Source organism: Ziziphus jujuba, chromosome 1 (genome assembly GCF_031755915.1).
Source record: "Ziziphus jujuba cultivar Dongzao chromosome 1, ASM3175591v1".
Lineage (NCBI taxonomy): Eukaryota > Viridiplantae > Streptophyta > Magnoliopsida > Rosales > Rhamnaceae > Ziziphus > Ziziphus jujuba.
This window is the reverse complement of record NC_083379.1, coordinates 41,319,135-41,333,209: the sequence shown is the minus strand read 5'-3', so window position 1 is coordinate 41,333,209 and position 14,075 is coordinate 41,319,135. Positions and strand designations below refer to the sequence as shown.

Genomic DNA, 14,075 nt, shown 5'->3' with positions numbered 1-14,075 from the left:
TTTCAAAAGCCCATTGATGGTTTAAGAATTTGGACGGCATCTGAAGTTCTAGGCGTATATTTTCAAATGGGCTTTATGCCGTAAAGCCCACCTGTATTTGCGATCTTGCAAAAATTCTAACAATAATATTCAACAAAAGAAAAAGTTTTTTTTTATTATTATTATTATTACCAAAAAAAGAAAATGTTTTTTTTTTTTCATAATATTAATATTGTACTTTCTTTGGGTTTTACACTAATTTTTGGGGTGAAACAAAAAAAATTAAAAAAAATAATAACGAAAATAAATTTAAAAAAAAAAAATGGAAACGAGAAACGCCGAATTAGGGTTTCCTGGTCCATATAAATAGACTAGGAACTGGCTCTCTCTCATTCTCTGTGAACTCGAAAACCCTAGCAGATTTAATCTTTCAGAGGTGTTCTTGTCGTCCCCGAATCTGGTCTCAGTCATGGCGGCAGCTCCTAACACCACTGCACCACCTCGTCAGCTCTCTCAGAAGGAGGCCGACATTCAGATGATGTTGGCTGCTGAAGTCCATCTCGGAACTAAAAACTGCGACTTCCAGATGGAACGATATGTTTTTAAGCGCCGCAATGACGGTAATCTCTCGTATTCATCTTCTATTGTTCTTTTTTTGAACTGTTTTCGCCTGTTATTTAGCCATTTCCTATGTTTGGATGCCGAGATAATTTGTGAAAAACTAAGAGGAAATCTTCGATTTTTTATTCCGCTCTCTACTTCTCACTGTTTATCTCTATTTGAATGGTTAAAAAGGATTTTTTTTTTAATCATTATACCCTTTGTTTTTGTTATTTTTGAGATCTGATAAGTGTAAGATAATTAGTCCAGTGCTTAGAAAATTTACAATTTCTTTTACTTGTTTAGTCATTTATATTTAAACCTTTTTGGCTTATCAATATTAGTACCAGTAAAAAATTACAAATGAAATGTTTTTTTGTTTTGTTTTGCTTTGTTATATAATATGTATTTGCTTGCTGTGTAATTTGAGAAAAAAAAATGTAATATAACATTTATGTTTTTATTTAATCTCTAGGCATATATATTATTAATGTGGGAAAGACTTGGGAGAAGCTGCAGCTGGCGGCCAGAGTGATAGTTGCAATTGAGAACCCTCAGGACATAATTGTCCAGTCTGCAAGGCCTTATGGGCAAAGAGCAGTTCTGAAGTTCGCTCAGTACACTGGTGCTCATGCAATTGCTGGAAGGCACACTCCTGGTACTTTCACTAACCAGCTGCAGACATCATTCAGTGAGCCTCGCCTTCTCATTCTTACAGATCCCAGGACTGATCATCAGGTTATTAGATCGTTTGCCTCTTTTACCATGTTTTTGTTTTTGTTTTGTATCAATGTTTATTTTTACCTTTTTTATTATTATTGCTATTTTTTTTCTCTATCCGGTATTTATCTGATTTTAGAGTTTTATTGCAGCCCATCAAGGAAGGGGCTCTTGGTAATATTCCAACCATTGCTTTCTGTGATACGGATTCGCCCATGCGGTATGTTGACATTGGCATTCCAGCCAATAACAAAGGAAAACATAGCATTGGGTGTCTCTTTTGGTTGTTAGCAAGGATGGTCTTGCAGATGCGGGGCACAATTCGTGCTGGTCATAAGTGGGATGTCATGGTAAGGCTAACATCACCAACTTAATGGATTCCATTTTGCATAATCCGGAATGATATTTATGTGGTGATCGTTCATGTGTTTGTCTGTGTGTACTGAAATTTTTCCTATGCATAGGTGGATCTCTTCTTCTACAGAGAACCTGAAGAGGCCAAGCAGCAGGAGGAGGAAGAAGCGGCTGCTCCTGCTGACTTTGGTATCACTGATTACGCAACCTCTGGAATTAGTGGTCTAACTGGTGATCAATGGCCTGCCCAAATATCTGACTGGCCTGCTGAAGTTGGTCAACCTATCCCAGCTGTTCCCGCTGAATGGACTGCCGATGCTAGTGGTTAGTATTTCTATCATTTTATTATGTGTCAATATTTTGCTTTTACTTAGTGTTGTTCTTATGCCTATCTCGCTGATATGAGTGCTTCTATTTTGTCCTTGTTTTATATTTAGCTCCAGTTCCTTTAACCGCTGAGGGTTGGGATACTGCAATTCCTCCTCCTCCAGCACAGCTACCTCCAACTGGCATTGAAGGTGCAGCCCCTGCTGCTACTGGATGGGATTAAAAGAAAGTTTGTCTAAATTCATCTCATGCTCATATGTAGTTGAGTTAGAATTTTCGTTTTACTTTTGTTTCTTACTTTTATCAAGTATCATCCTTCCAGTTTTGGAAATGAACCAGCTTCCGCTGCAGTTGAGCTTTAGATTTGAGTTTTGGAAGATTTTTTTTTTTAATTTTATATTTAATGTGTTATTAGTTTACTGTGGACCAATATAGTTAATTTGTGTTTTTGCCCGCTAGTCGGATTGTCAATGAAGCTTTAAAAATTTTAAAGTACTGAAAAAGAAATTTTCTTATGGATGCGGTTTTTGTTTTGAATGCTTTGCCATTTGCCTAATAAATTTTAATTTAACCGACGCAGCGACTTTATTTTTAAATGGATGCCCAAAATTGGTTATGTATTGATGTTTTCTCCAATGCTGGGGGATTTGTAAGATTTTGTTGTTGCTTGTCTATGTTTTGGAAGTCGCGTCCTATATTGTTCTTCAAACACATATATATATATATATATAGATATATATATTGAATTCATTCCCATTTGCGAAGGTAATGGCAGGCATAATATTGGGTAATAATGCAAAAATTTGTATAAAGCCTCTAAATTCAATTTGATTATGTCTTGGTAAAATGTCTAGTTATGTCTTATTAAAAATTATTTTTATCCAAACTGAGTCCCAAACCTATTCTGTTAAGCTGCTCTCTGGATTTGGCTGTGATTAGGTCTCTCAGCTGGCGATTCCATGTTCCACAACTCTAGTAATGAGCTCTCTGTGTGGATCTTAGAAATAAAGTTTGTGAAATTGGAGTCTTAGTTGGCTTGATGAGTTTAGATTAGAGTCATGTGACCTTAGATTAGAGTCATGTGACCTTAGATTTTGGACTGGAATAGGCAAAAGTAATAAGCGAGAGAATTTATCAAAATATTCATCAACTTTATTTATTATGGTATATTTTTTAATTTATTTATCAATTTATATATATATATATATTTATATATTAATTAATAATATTTTAATATATATTATTAATAAAAAAATTTAAATATTTTAATATTTATAATATTGTTGGGTGAAAAATGCAACATGTAGTATTGTATTAGTGGGTGAAAAATGCAAAACTAAAAAACCGAATTAACATGAAACATATATTTAATCATGTCTGCTCTGGTTTATGATCCCCTTGAATTCTGTTAAGACATCCAATGGACAAACAGGTATCAAACACAGCTAATACTTGCCGTTATTTTATTATTATTATTTGACATGATATGCTTTCTGTTAAATACGAAATATGATCCTTTTTGAGGTGTTATCATTATTATTATTATTATTATTATTAGAACACCAGGTGTTGGTTGTGAGGGTGGGAAACTGAAGAACTATTCAACCATTAACATTTTACAAGTGTTAATTTTATAATTGCTTGAGGTCTTTAAGGGTGAGAATAAATTAAGTTACGATTAATGAATAATTCAAGGATTTAAAAGACAGGTTTCCACATCCTTTTCAAAACTGGTTACCGCCAAACCACTAATAGGTTTGACTCTGGATTGAATTATTTCGAGTTAAAAATGTACCTAACTCTCCGGCTTTTGGAGATTGTACTATAACATGTCTCTGATTTACGCCATTTATAAAGATTAGATTTTACCTGCTCATTTTATTTTATTTTATTTTATTTTTAAATGTAAAACGGTTTGTCGGTTTTAAAAAAATTCAGAGGTTTGAGAATTGATGTCGCAGCGACTCAAGTTGAGTGAAATGCTTAAGCTTGGTTCCCACATGAAACATTCTTTTTGTCACTGCTTGATCTTACCGAAAGCAAAGTCTGGACAGCATCGAGCACTGGCAATCTCAAATCCTTGAGAACAGCGCTTCTGAAGAGGGAACAATTTTTTCGCTTCCTCAACTGGGAAATCCATGAACCTACCAAAACACATGGAATGAAAATGCAATGCAATTGAAATGTAATGCTCGTAAGTTTAGCCAAAAATCCAGAATGTGTACATCGAATATTTACAGGGTCAATGATTTCTGTGAGTTAGGAACCTACAAAACCGGCAATGTTGAGAAAAACGAAATCTACTAAACTTCTATAACATGTTAAACAGCAGCTTGCTGTTGAAGCAAATAAGTGAATTATCACATGATCAAGAATGAATTTTCACCTGCCTTTACAAATTCTTTACCGTTCTCCTTTGGTTGGTCTCTCATCCCTTATTTTCTGTACATGGACCCTATCCTTCGGATGGGTTGAATCAGATGATGTAATGTTAATAATGAAGCCTTCAACTTAACTTCCATGTGACAGCAAACCCCCTTCAACTACCCAGTCAACAAAGCTCTTGGAAAATTCAGCCACGACGCCATCATTATTGAGCTCCGGTTCGGTGTGCTCCTGCCCCTACAAATTCCAACAAAAAAGGAAAAGTTTAATGCAGGATGAGAAAGTGAAACCTATTAGAAGACCTCAAAGCACAACAGAGCATCGTTAGTTTACGCTTCAATCTTTTATCTTCCACAAAATGTGTAAACTGGCACACACGGGGTAACATGGAATGGATTCTATCTTCTAGAACATCAATCATAAGCAGATGAAAAACACAGGGATGCAAGTGATCTTTTGAAGTTTTCATTCAAAAGCCAGCCATACTAAGGACAGCAGAATGGTGTAAAATTTGTATGCTGACCAATCACCAGCCAATTAAAACTTGTGAAAATTCCACAATGTAAAAAAATTGATAATCTAATAGTGACATAGATATAAAATTAAAATACTGACCTTATGGAAAGAGCCAGATTCATGTCTAGACGTAGTCATTTCAATTTTTAGTCCTTTCACAACATCTTTTGGTGAAAGGCTGGCAAAAAAGGATCAACAAACATAGAAAAAGGGGTCAGCTGGCAGATTCAGCAGTTAAACATAAATTAGATTGGTCATACAAATGTTTTGCTCCCACCTATAGACTTGAGTAAGTTGATTGTGTCTGGATATAAATCATTAAACAAGCAAAAAGTGATTCTCCTTTTTGTATTACAAAGGAATCCAAGCAAATTGTTGAAATAAAGTTAGAAATCACTAGAGCGAACTAGCAATAAGAGGATCAATATAAGGTACCAATGAGCCATAATAAACTTCCATTTGAAATGTAGGCAGTACATTTGCCTTCTTATATTCTAAAAGGGTGAAAGGTCAAGTATTATGGGAATTACCTTCCATGGGAATCTTCTTCACAAGAATTTCCAGATGAAGATAGCCAGTTTGAATCCAGAAAATTGGAGAAGTTACAATCATCATCATGTTCACAAGAAACATGATCACTATCAAGCAATTTATCCTCTTGCAGCCCTCTGAAAATTTGCTCGTTAGAAATAGGGGGAGCACATCTACAAAAGATAGTTCTCAAATTAATAATCAATCAATCACACACAAACACATACACGCACACAAAAAGCACCTAATAATCAATCAACAACAAAAACTGACATTCCTACAAAAAATAGTAAGGGCATCATGTTATATAAAAATAAGATAATAATTTTCCTTGAAGGAAAGGAAAAAAAAAAAAAATTGAGGAGGAAAATTTTCTAATCAAAGAAATAAAATGACATTGCGTCCAACAATGATGAGCTAATATGTTAACCACGCACAACTACATGATAAGTGATTACGCCATACCTGCAATAAGACATGGGACATTTTATAGTTGAAATCTCCGGCGCAGAATCCGAAAGACCTTTGTTATTTCCTTGTGCTGCTTCAGATGAAAGCTGATTGTCTGCAATATCTGTGCTTGCCATTTGGGAGTCACTTTCACAAAGAATATTGCCATCTGATAGTGATCTTTTAATCGTCAGCCTACAAAAGCAGCAAGTGTCAATTAGGTTAACTTGGAAAAGAATTGTTGTCCCTTTTTCTTAAGTAATATTGAAGATGCAGAAAATGTTTTATTGATTATTTCCCATCTTCAAGCACCTGGTAAATTTAGAAATGGTAAGTCATTTCTTTTTTACTATGAAAATAGTAAATTTAAAAGAGTTGACATAGTTTAAATGATAAAACTCTCTAGTATCTAAAGAACATCCCACGTTAATATGTCTATGCCTTCTGTTTATCCAGCAGCAATACAGAAAAAGAATATGAATCAATAAAGACACTGCCGTTTCCTTTATTTTAAAGAATTTGAGCATGCATGACATTTACTGTTGTCAAATATTATAAATATTTCAGAAATATGGAATTGGCTGGATAAGAAAATATAAAAAAGTTAAAGTGCATCATGTTGACTTGATATGCATAGTCAAGTCCACTCCATAAAAAACTACTCTTTTTGGGATTGATGGAAATTTAACAAAAGAAAAACAACAAACACACATAATGCATGTCATACACATTTCCATGAAAATTCCAGAACATCTTAGCCTTCTCATTCTAATTATTCAGGTCAATTTGTCATCAGAGACCCAAAATATATGGTATAGAAAAACAGAAAACATAAATTTTCCAATAAAACTCCAACTTGAAAATCTCATGGATATAAATTGCTCTTCGCTATGTTGGTTTTCCGCAAAAGATGTGTAATATTGAGATGGCAATAAGCAACACCAGACTTCATACCTAACATTCTCATCTGCAAAATGAAGGTCACACCTCCCGACATTGTAGTGCTGGTCAGAATCCAATTCCCATAGAGCTGGTTTTCCCTGTTGCGGTTGATAATGTCCCAAGAATCTGACATATGAAAATTTAAACAACATATCAGATGCACTCCCATCTTAAGGAACCTAATATCAGGCCAACTAGACCATCTAAGGCAGTACAAATTACAGGTATTAACCCATCAATAAATAAGAATAAAATGTTTTGACTTACAAATTAATAGCCTTTTGCTTCTCGCCATCCACATAAGTATTATTGTAAAACCGCTGTAATGTTCTAATGAACTCTTGAGACTGAGTAGTTGCACTCCATTGACCTCGTCTTTTAGAAAATACCTGTTTCATATGAACAATGAAAAATACTATACTGTATTCATGTTTAAGTAAGAATCAGTACCAGACAATACAAATAACAATCCACTGAAACCATGAGGATCAACTAGTTGGTAAGCTTTTATGGGATAATACGAGGACTATGACGCCCCATCCAGAAACCTAGATGCTTGGAATCAGGTCAAGAAGTCATTATAACCTTTGTTGGTTGGAATTTGGACCAGTATAAAGTAAGATAATGGGTAGATATGGAAGTTCAACGTGTAAGAACTTTACAACGAAAAATTCAAGGGAGATAATAATTAAATAACTGAGGCATGCATGACAAAAGAAAATTTCTCCCTTAATTGCCTGTGGATTCTCTGTAGCATTCCTTAAGAGTTAGAATTTCTATTACTTAGGTTTCTTATCAATTTTAAAATTATAACTAACTTGCCGCAAAGTTTAGAAAAATTACCTTGTTGTGAGCTGCAGAACCACCATATTGTAATGCAAGTATGTCACCCATGGTCTCGTACAAGTCCATTAGATCTTTAGCCAAAGGGTCATCAAGATCAATCTTTGAGGATTCTAAAAATCCTAATGCATTTAGCTGAAATCCAAGAGCAGCTAGGCCATAAGCATACTGTGCAACATTTGTACGATCTAGGCAGTCAATACAATTGGTCCTTAGGACCCCTTTCTGAAACATCAGAGATTTGGAGCCATAATCACAACTGCTACCACTACCAGCACCGCTATCACTTCCAATACTATTGCAAATTTTTGTTTCCATGTAATCAGCACTCTCATTTTCACTAGAAAGCTTTTCCAAAGAGCGGTCACCGCTAGTGTTATTCCTGCATCACATTGAAGTCATCAAACATGTAGAGAAAACATCTTAAGCCCCCAGAAAAAAAGAAAAAAAAAAAAAAGTACAAAACATATTGTGCCAGAAGGCGGGGTTTTTGTGGGTAGAACTTACTCAAAGCAAGAACCATTAAACAATTCCACAGGCCTTAAATTTGGGGTTACTTGACAGTAGAAGACTTCAGTTATTTCCAATGCTTTTTCAGCCACCTTTCCGAGGTGCAACAAAACATTGGTTTCTTTGCTGCAAAATGTACAAGTTGTACAAATCTCAATAACACATTATATACAGAAAACATTAGCACATTATATAGAGAAGGGAAAGTCTCAGAACCTTCTAGAATGTTTGTGTAGATCCCAGTGATGAAACCTAAGGCGCTTTTCCGGTGTTAAATTTCTATTTATAAAACTAATAGCATTTGTAAACTCTCTATGAAGGATTGTTTCTCTCGGCTTCTTCTCACGCCTCTGGTAATAAAAAACAATGACAAGGAAAGGAAAAAGAAAAAGAGATGAATGTGATGGGTTACTGGATTTAAGGTTCATGAGCACCATGACATTGAACATCTATGGGAATTTAATGTCAATTAAAAGTAATGCAATAAAAACCCACCTTAATCAAATTTAAAATTATTATGGGAGTTCCATATCTCTTGAAAAGATTTTCAAAATGAAGCCTTGTGGCTTCATAGTTTGGGTCCTTTCTTGACACTAGAAACAAAGATTAGTCAGTAAAATATATTAGAAATTACAACCAAGGAAAAAATATGCGTCCAAAAGTCATACATATGATGTCAGGTTTGATATTCATCCGTGAAGTTTCATGGGACCAGAAAAGGGGAATCGAGCCTCTGTGCTGTACCACAGAACTTATTTTCCTTTGGAATCCTTCAGGAGCATTCTCAATAACAATCTGTTCTGTCTCAACATCATTAGCTACTCTGCCCTTCTCATTTACACCCCGTCTTAAGTATCTGCACCAAAATTGGAAGCAAAATCTTAAGTCAACATGAAAGTTTTGAAGAACTAGTTCTAAAATTACACAGATAAGTCGTAAGTGTACATGCAAGGAAACAAGTAAGAAGTGAGATAAGCAAGTGTACCAGTTTATATATATATAAAATATAGCACTAAACATTTAATAAACTTAGAAAAATGCAAGCAAAATGCTAATACCTGGTTCCTGCATAATGACGTGACCGTCTGGCAATAAGTGTCAACTTGAAGTCCTTACCAGATACAGAAAGATCAACCTAGGAAGTTGAACAATTAGATTGTAAGACTCACATCAAAACTTTCCAAGCACTCTGTAAATGTAAGTAACAATAAGCATACTATATATCCAGATTATAACCAAAGCAAGCTTTTTACCAACAAAAAAAAAAAAAGGCAGGCTCACATCTCTACTCTGTAAAAGTTATTTTGCAGGGAAGCTGCTGAGTATCTAAGATGTTTAGTTAATCCAACATTACATGAATCTAAAGAAACAGTCACTAGACCGGACCACCACAAATTGTTCAGTCATAAGCAAAAACCAAAATTATTTCTAATTCCACAATAACCACCAAAACATACATTTTAAAAAAGGGTACACTTAGTATATTATTAGTAATATATGCAGGTGGTGCATGCACGGAGGGGAGGGGGAATAACAAACATCACAGAATTTTGGTTGTACAAGACCATCAAGTTTGGAAATTTCTCTTCCTTACTTAATTTCAATGTATCTAATTTACATTTGTAATAAGTAAATAAAAATAGTACAAACTTTCATTTTATGTACCTGTTTAAAAAAGCCATATACTAAGGCAACTGTCCATAGAGTATCATCGAGGGTATTTCGGATTCCACGTGTTAAATACTCATTCCAAACAAACATTGTTTCATAAAGGAATGGTCCTGTCCTATTATCACATAAGTTCTTTTGAAGACAACGCATGATATTGTATGAGTAGCTGAAATAGAAGTCCTTCGTGAGATCCACTGTGCATAGGTACTTCTTGTATCTAAGTCAATATGAGGCAAAAAGAAAGGACAAGAAATATTAATAAATACTCAATGATGAAAACAAAAATATAAAGAATGGTGATGTAGTAACCGTATGAACAATACATTTAGCAGGAAGTAAAAAAGGAAAGAAAGTGATTTTCCCCATAACAACCCTGACAATACCTTGTTTCATTCAACATGTTATATTTACATCACAACAGCAATGATGTTGGCCCCTGTACATTTGCAGGAAATAAACTGGAAATGGCCTCTATATAATTTACAAATTACAATCCACTACTAACATTACACTTTGTGTACTTAAAAATCAGGAAGATTATATCTTTCACAATGATAGAAAACTCAAATACCACAATAACAAGAAGCAGTTCAAATTGAGGAAGCTCACATCATTGATTTCACATTGAAGGTGTAGCAAAAAATATAATACAGAGATTACCTCCAAAGTGTAGAACTTGTATACAACTAAAAGATGATGCCAAACGAGAGTATTTTCCCCAGACAAGTTAATTGAAACTGACATAACATGATCAAACTATGACATAATTTTATCTAAGTACATATAAACAATGTATAGTTCTGAATGCTACTCTCTACTGTCTCTTCATAAGTACCAAGTACATATTACATTTACATGCAGAATGGACAAAAGACCTGTTCTCATCCTTAGAATAAGCCAAATTTGACCGCACAGTGGAATTTGGAACTGGAATCATCTCACTCTTCGTAATGGCATATATTGTATGACCACAAATTGCCCCAATCTTCCTTCTTTTTGTAATAACCAGCATGTAATAAGGTTCCAGAAATTTCACAAACCCTATAACCAGAAGAAAACATATAGGTTCAAGAAATAAAATATATATATAGCAATCTATTTAGGTGTATAGGTATGCACTAAATAGTACCAATGATTCCATAACAAGTTGTGACAAATTTAAGTCCACCAATGGCCTTGTTTCCTTCATCTACCCTTCTCAGAAGATCATAGCATTCATTTTCTGAGTATGTAGCAGAATCTTGCCAAATGTTCAGCTCAGAAGGATCAGATCTATCAATCTTTAACACCCTCCAAATAGTTCTGTTCTTATCTCTTCCTATCATGTAGAAGTTCTGTTGCATGTAAAATGGTTGTTAATATTGCATTGTAATGTTAAAAAGCTATGGACTAAAGAATCAATATGGATGACAGAAATCGTTGAAATTATAAAATAAAAAAAAGCAAAAATAAAATAAAATAAAATAAAATCTATAACTGATAACACCAAATAAATGTACAAAAACAATCTACATGTGATAAACAATCCAGAACTTCATAGCTGCATTTACAGCTCAGCACCATTGTCTAGGATTGTGAGAGAGAGAGAGAGAACTTCATAGCTGTATTTATAGCTCAGCACCATTATCTAGGATTGAGAGAGAGAGAGAGAGGGGCTATACAGAAATTAACATTTGAGAATGTGACTATGCTAAGAATGAATGAGTTTCTGAAGTAAACAGAAGCAGAGCCAAAGTAGCAATAACTACAAAATACTTCAATGAAAACCATGGAAGAATTATATATGATAATAATAATACAAAAAAATAAACAAATAAATGAATAAAAAGTAGTCTTTCATGTTCTTATGAGCAAAGTCACTTTCATCCTCAGTTTTATCCAAGAGCATTAGAATCAGAAAAAACAAAGGCATTTTCATCAGCCAGACCTATAAACTAAGGCAAACAATGATATATTATTTCAATAGGAAACTTGCAGTCTGGCACATGCGACGAACAAACCAATAAACACATCTCTTCTAAAGAATTTTTTTTTTTTTTTTTTTTTTCAAAAACACCCTGAAACACTAGCTCCAAATGATTCGTTTCCAGAAACATAAACATCATTTGCACTGCATCTATGAAATTGAATAACTCGTTCTGGTTCAGAATTATGCTCTCCAAATCTCAAATTTTGTGTTAACTCATACTGATCCACTCAATCAGTTCAACACCGTCCCCGAATCCCAGCTGTACAACTATAACCACTAACATTATGCTCAGGCAACGCCAAGCCAAAATCATTAATCAATAAAACAAATATTCCATAATGAAAAATGTAAAGCTAACAAAATTACATGCATTCCAGCAAAAGAAAAAGAAAGAACAGCACAGAAACAATGAAACACAAATAATCACATATATATATAGATAAAAATTACAGAAAAAAAAAATTCAAAAACCAAATATATGAAGATAAAAAAGAGATACAATTAAAGAGTACCGAGCGAGTCTCGTAGAGTTTGAATTTCTGCAAATAGAAAGAGTCCTGGTTTGATTCTCCATTGATGCAGCTTTTGAACTCTCTCTTAGCCTCCATGATTTCGGATTCACCCGAGCCTAAAAAAACAGCTCGGACTTTTTTTTTGCTTTTTTTTTTTTTTTTTTAAAAAAAAAACTTATGCTAAAACTCTCTCAATCTTCACCACTGCACAAAATCTCTTAAGCCTCTCTTCGTCCATAAACCAAATTATGCATATATTTACACATCTATATACAACAATGAGCGACGGACACGAACACACACACAGCTAAAACAGAGGGGAAAAAAAAAACCAAAAAAAAAACAAAACAAAACAAAACAAAAAAAAAGAAAAGAAGAGAACGTTTTGAAACAGGATCAAAACTAAACAAGCACGGAGAACAACCACTAAAAGCTTTTTTTTGTTTGGTTTTCTTCAAAGAGATAGAAAAAAAAACTGAGAAGGTTCAGATCGTCGTCAGGTAGAGAGCAGAGACGAAAGGCATTGACAGCTTCTACTTCCGTATCCACATAAAAAATAAATAAATAAATAAATAAAAATATGGATAGATATTAAATATTATATGTTATATATTTGCAGCTTAGAATTTTGAATTTCTTGTTCTCTCTCCTACGATTTAATTTTCTTCGAATCTAAAAATTTTATTTATTGTAACTTCCAATTTATCTCTCTCTAGAAGATTTCCCTTTTTATTTTTATTTTTTCTACTTAAAAATTTATTCTGTTTTTTTTTTTTCTTTTTTTTTTGGTGAATGAAAATTTATTCGGTTCCCTTTTGTAAATATTAATATGCAATGCTTAACTAATTATTGGGACGAGTTAAATATGCAACTCTCTTCTCTCTAGTAAAATAAATATTTTTTTTTTCAAAAAATATTAATAAAAACCACTTAGCATTATCTCTGTTAAACCACTTAGCATTATCTCTGTTCTTTCTCGTTTTTGTGCATGTTATTTTATAAATTGCATTCTGGTATGTGAATCTAAGGTAACTCGTATATTTGTAATTAAAAAGACAAATTATCATAGTATTGCTTAGTTGTTAACTAGTAATCAAATTGTTTATAAAAATCTACTAATCAATTTTTAACATTATATATTAATATTACTTTATCACATATATATTAAAATTAATTTAAATTATAAAGTTTGTGACATTTGATGATCATAATTTTTATTTATTGTAACTTCCAATTCATCTCTCTCTAGACGATTTCCCTTTCGGTTCCTTTTTTAAATATTAATATGCAATGCTTGACTCGTTACTCGGACGAGTTAAATATGCAACTCCGTTCTCTTCAGTAAAATAAATATTCTTGTTTTTTTTTCCAAAAAAAATAATAATAAAAACCACTTAGCATTATCTCTGTTCTTTCTCATTTTTGTGCATGCTATTTTATAAATTGCATTCTGGTATGTATCGTATATTTGTAATTTAAAAAGACAAATTATCATAGCTTAGTTGTTAACTAGTAATCAATTTGTTTATAAAAATCCACTAATCAACTTTTAACATTATATATTAATATTACTTTGTCAGATATGTCTTAAAATAAAAATAAAATATAAAGTTTGTGACATTTGATGATCAGAAAAGAAAAAAAAAAAAAGTATGTGACATTTGCATGGTTTTATAATAAGGTAACATGGTTATTGCTAATTGACTCAGTTAACCACTGAGTCTACTCCACCAAACCAAATTTAAATATATTTTTTATTTTTGTAC

At 33.2% G+C, this 14,075-nt stretch overlaps 2 protein-coding genes across 5 annotated transcripts; one reads left to right on the top strand and one right to left on the bottom strand.

Annotated features, from left to right (window-relative positions):
• The first annotated feature begins 291 nt into the window (after window positions 1-291).
• On the top strand, window positions 292-2,495 carry LOC107435247 (small ribosomal subunit protein uS2). 2 transcript variants are annotated; one of them, XM_016046821.4, is made up of 5 exons: window positions 292-599; window positions 1,055-1,317; window positions 1,452-1,649; window positions 1,764-1,977; window positions 2,097-2,495. In XM_016046821.4, exons 1-5 carry the CDS (start codon window positions 449-451, stop codon window positions 2,201-2,203), a joined length of 933 nt encoding a protein of 310 aa, XP_015902307.1. In that variant the 5' UTR covers window positions 292-448; the 3' UTR covers window positions 2,204-2,495. The 2 variants fall into 2 exon arrangements, with proteins under 2 accessions (XP_015902307.1, XP_015902299.1); XM_016046813.4 differs by having other exon boundaries at window positions 302-599; window positions 2,091-2,495.
• Window positions 2,496-4,158: 1,663 nt separating this feature from the next.
• On the bottom strand, window positions 4,159-12,945 carry LOC107435221 (phosphoinositide phosphatase SAC2). Of its 3 annotated transcripts, none has more exons than XM_016046790.3 (16): window positions 12,310-12,945; window positions 10,958-11,162; window positions 10,704-10,869; window positions 9,823-10,045; window positions 9,216-9,292; window positions 8,826-9,013; window positions 8,653-8,750; window positions 8,374-8,507; window positions 8,155-8,283; window positions 7,648-8,029; window positions 7,072-7,193; window positions 6,817-6,930; window positions 5,878-6,057; window positions 5,412-5,549; window positions 4,981-5,059; window positions 4,159-4,602 (listed from the first exon to the last, which is right to left on the bottom strand). In XM_016046790.3, exons 1-16 carry the CDS (start codon window positions 12,403-12,405, stop codon window positions 4,492-4,494), a joined length of 2,442 nt encoding a protein of 813 aa, XP_015902276.1. In that variant the 5' UTR covers window positions 12,406-12,945; the 3' UTR covers window positions 4,159-4,491. The 3 variants fall into 3 exon arrangements, with proteins under 3 accessions (XP_015902276.1, XP_015902269.1, XP_015902283.1); XM_016046783.4 differs by having other exon boundaries at window positions 5,412-5,585; window positions 12,310-12,937; XM_016046797.4 differs by lacking the exon at window positions 4,981-5,059 and having other exon boundaries at window positions 5,412-5,585; window positions 12,310-12,940.
• Between the last annotated feature and the right edge of the window lie 1,130 nt (window positions 12,946-14,075).

Bases quoted from the DNA above. Each gene is read 5' to 3' on its own strand.
- LOC107435247 (XM_016046813.4), top strand. From the start codon at position 449: ATGGCGGCAGCTCCTAACACCACTGCACCACCTCGTCAGCTCTCTCAG. The intron at 600-1,054 runs GTAATCTCTCGT...TTTAATCTCTAG, and splicing joins TTTTAAGCGCCGCAATGACG to GCATATATATTATTAATGTG. The intron at 1,650-1,763 runs GTAAGGCTAACA...TCCTATGCATAG, and splicing joins GTCATAAGTGGGATGTCATG to GTGGATCTCTTCTTCTACAG.
- LOC107435221 (XM_016046783.4), bottom strand. From the start codon at position 12,405: ATGGAGGCTAAGAGAGAGTTCAAAAGCTGCATCAATGGAGAATCAAAC. The intron at 10,870-10,957 runs GTACTATTTAGT...TTCTGGTTATAG, and splicing joins AACTTGTTATGGAATCATTG to GGTTTGTGAAATTTCTGGAA. The intron at 9,014-9,215 runs GTATTAGCATTT...ATTTTGGTGCAG, and splicing joins CGTCATTATGCAGGAACCAG to ATACTTAAGACGGGGTGTAA.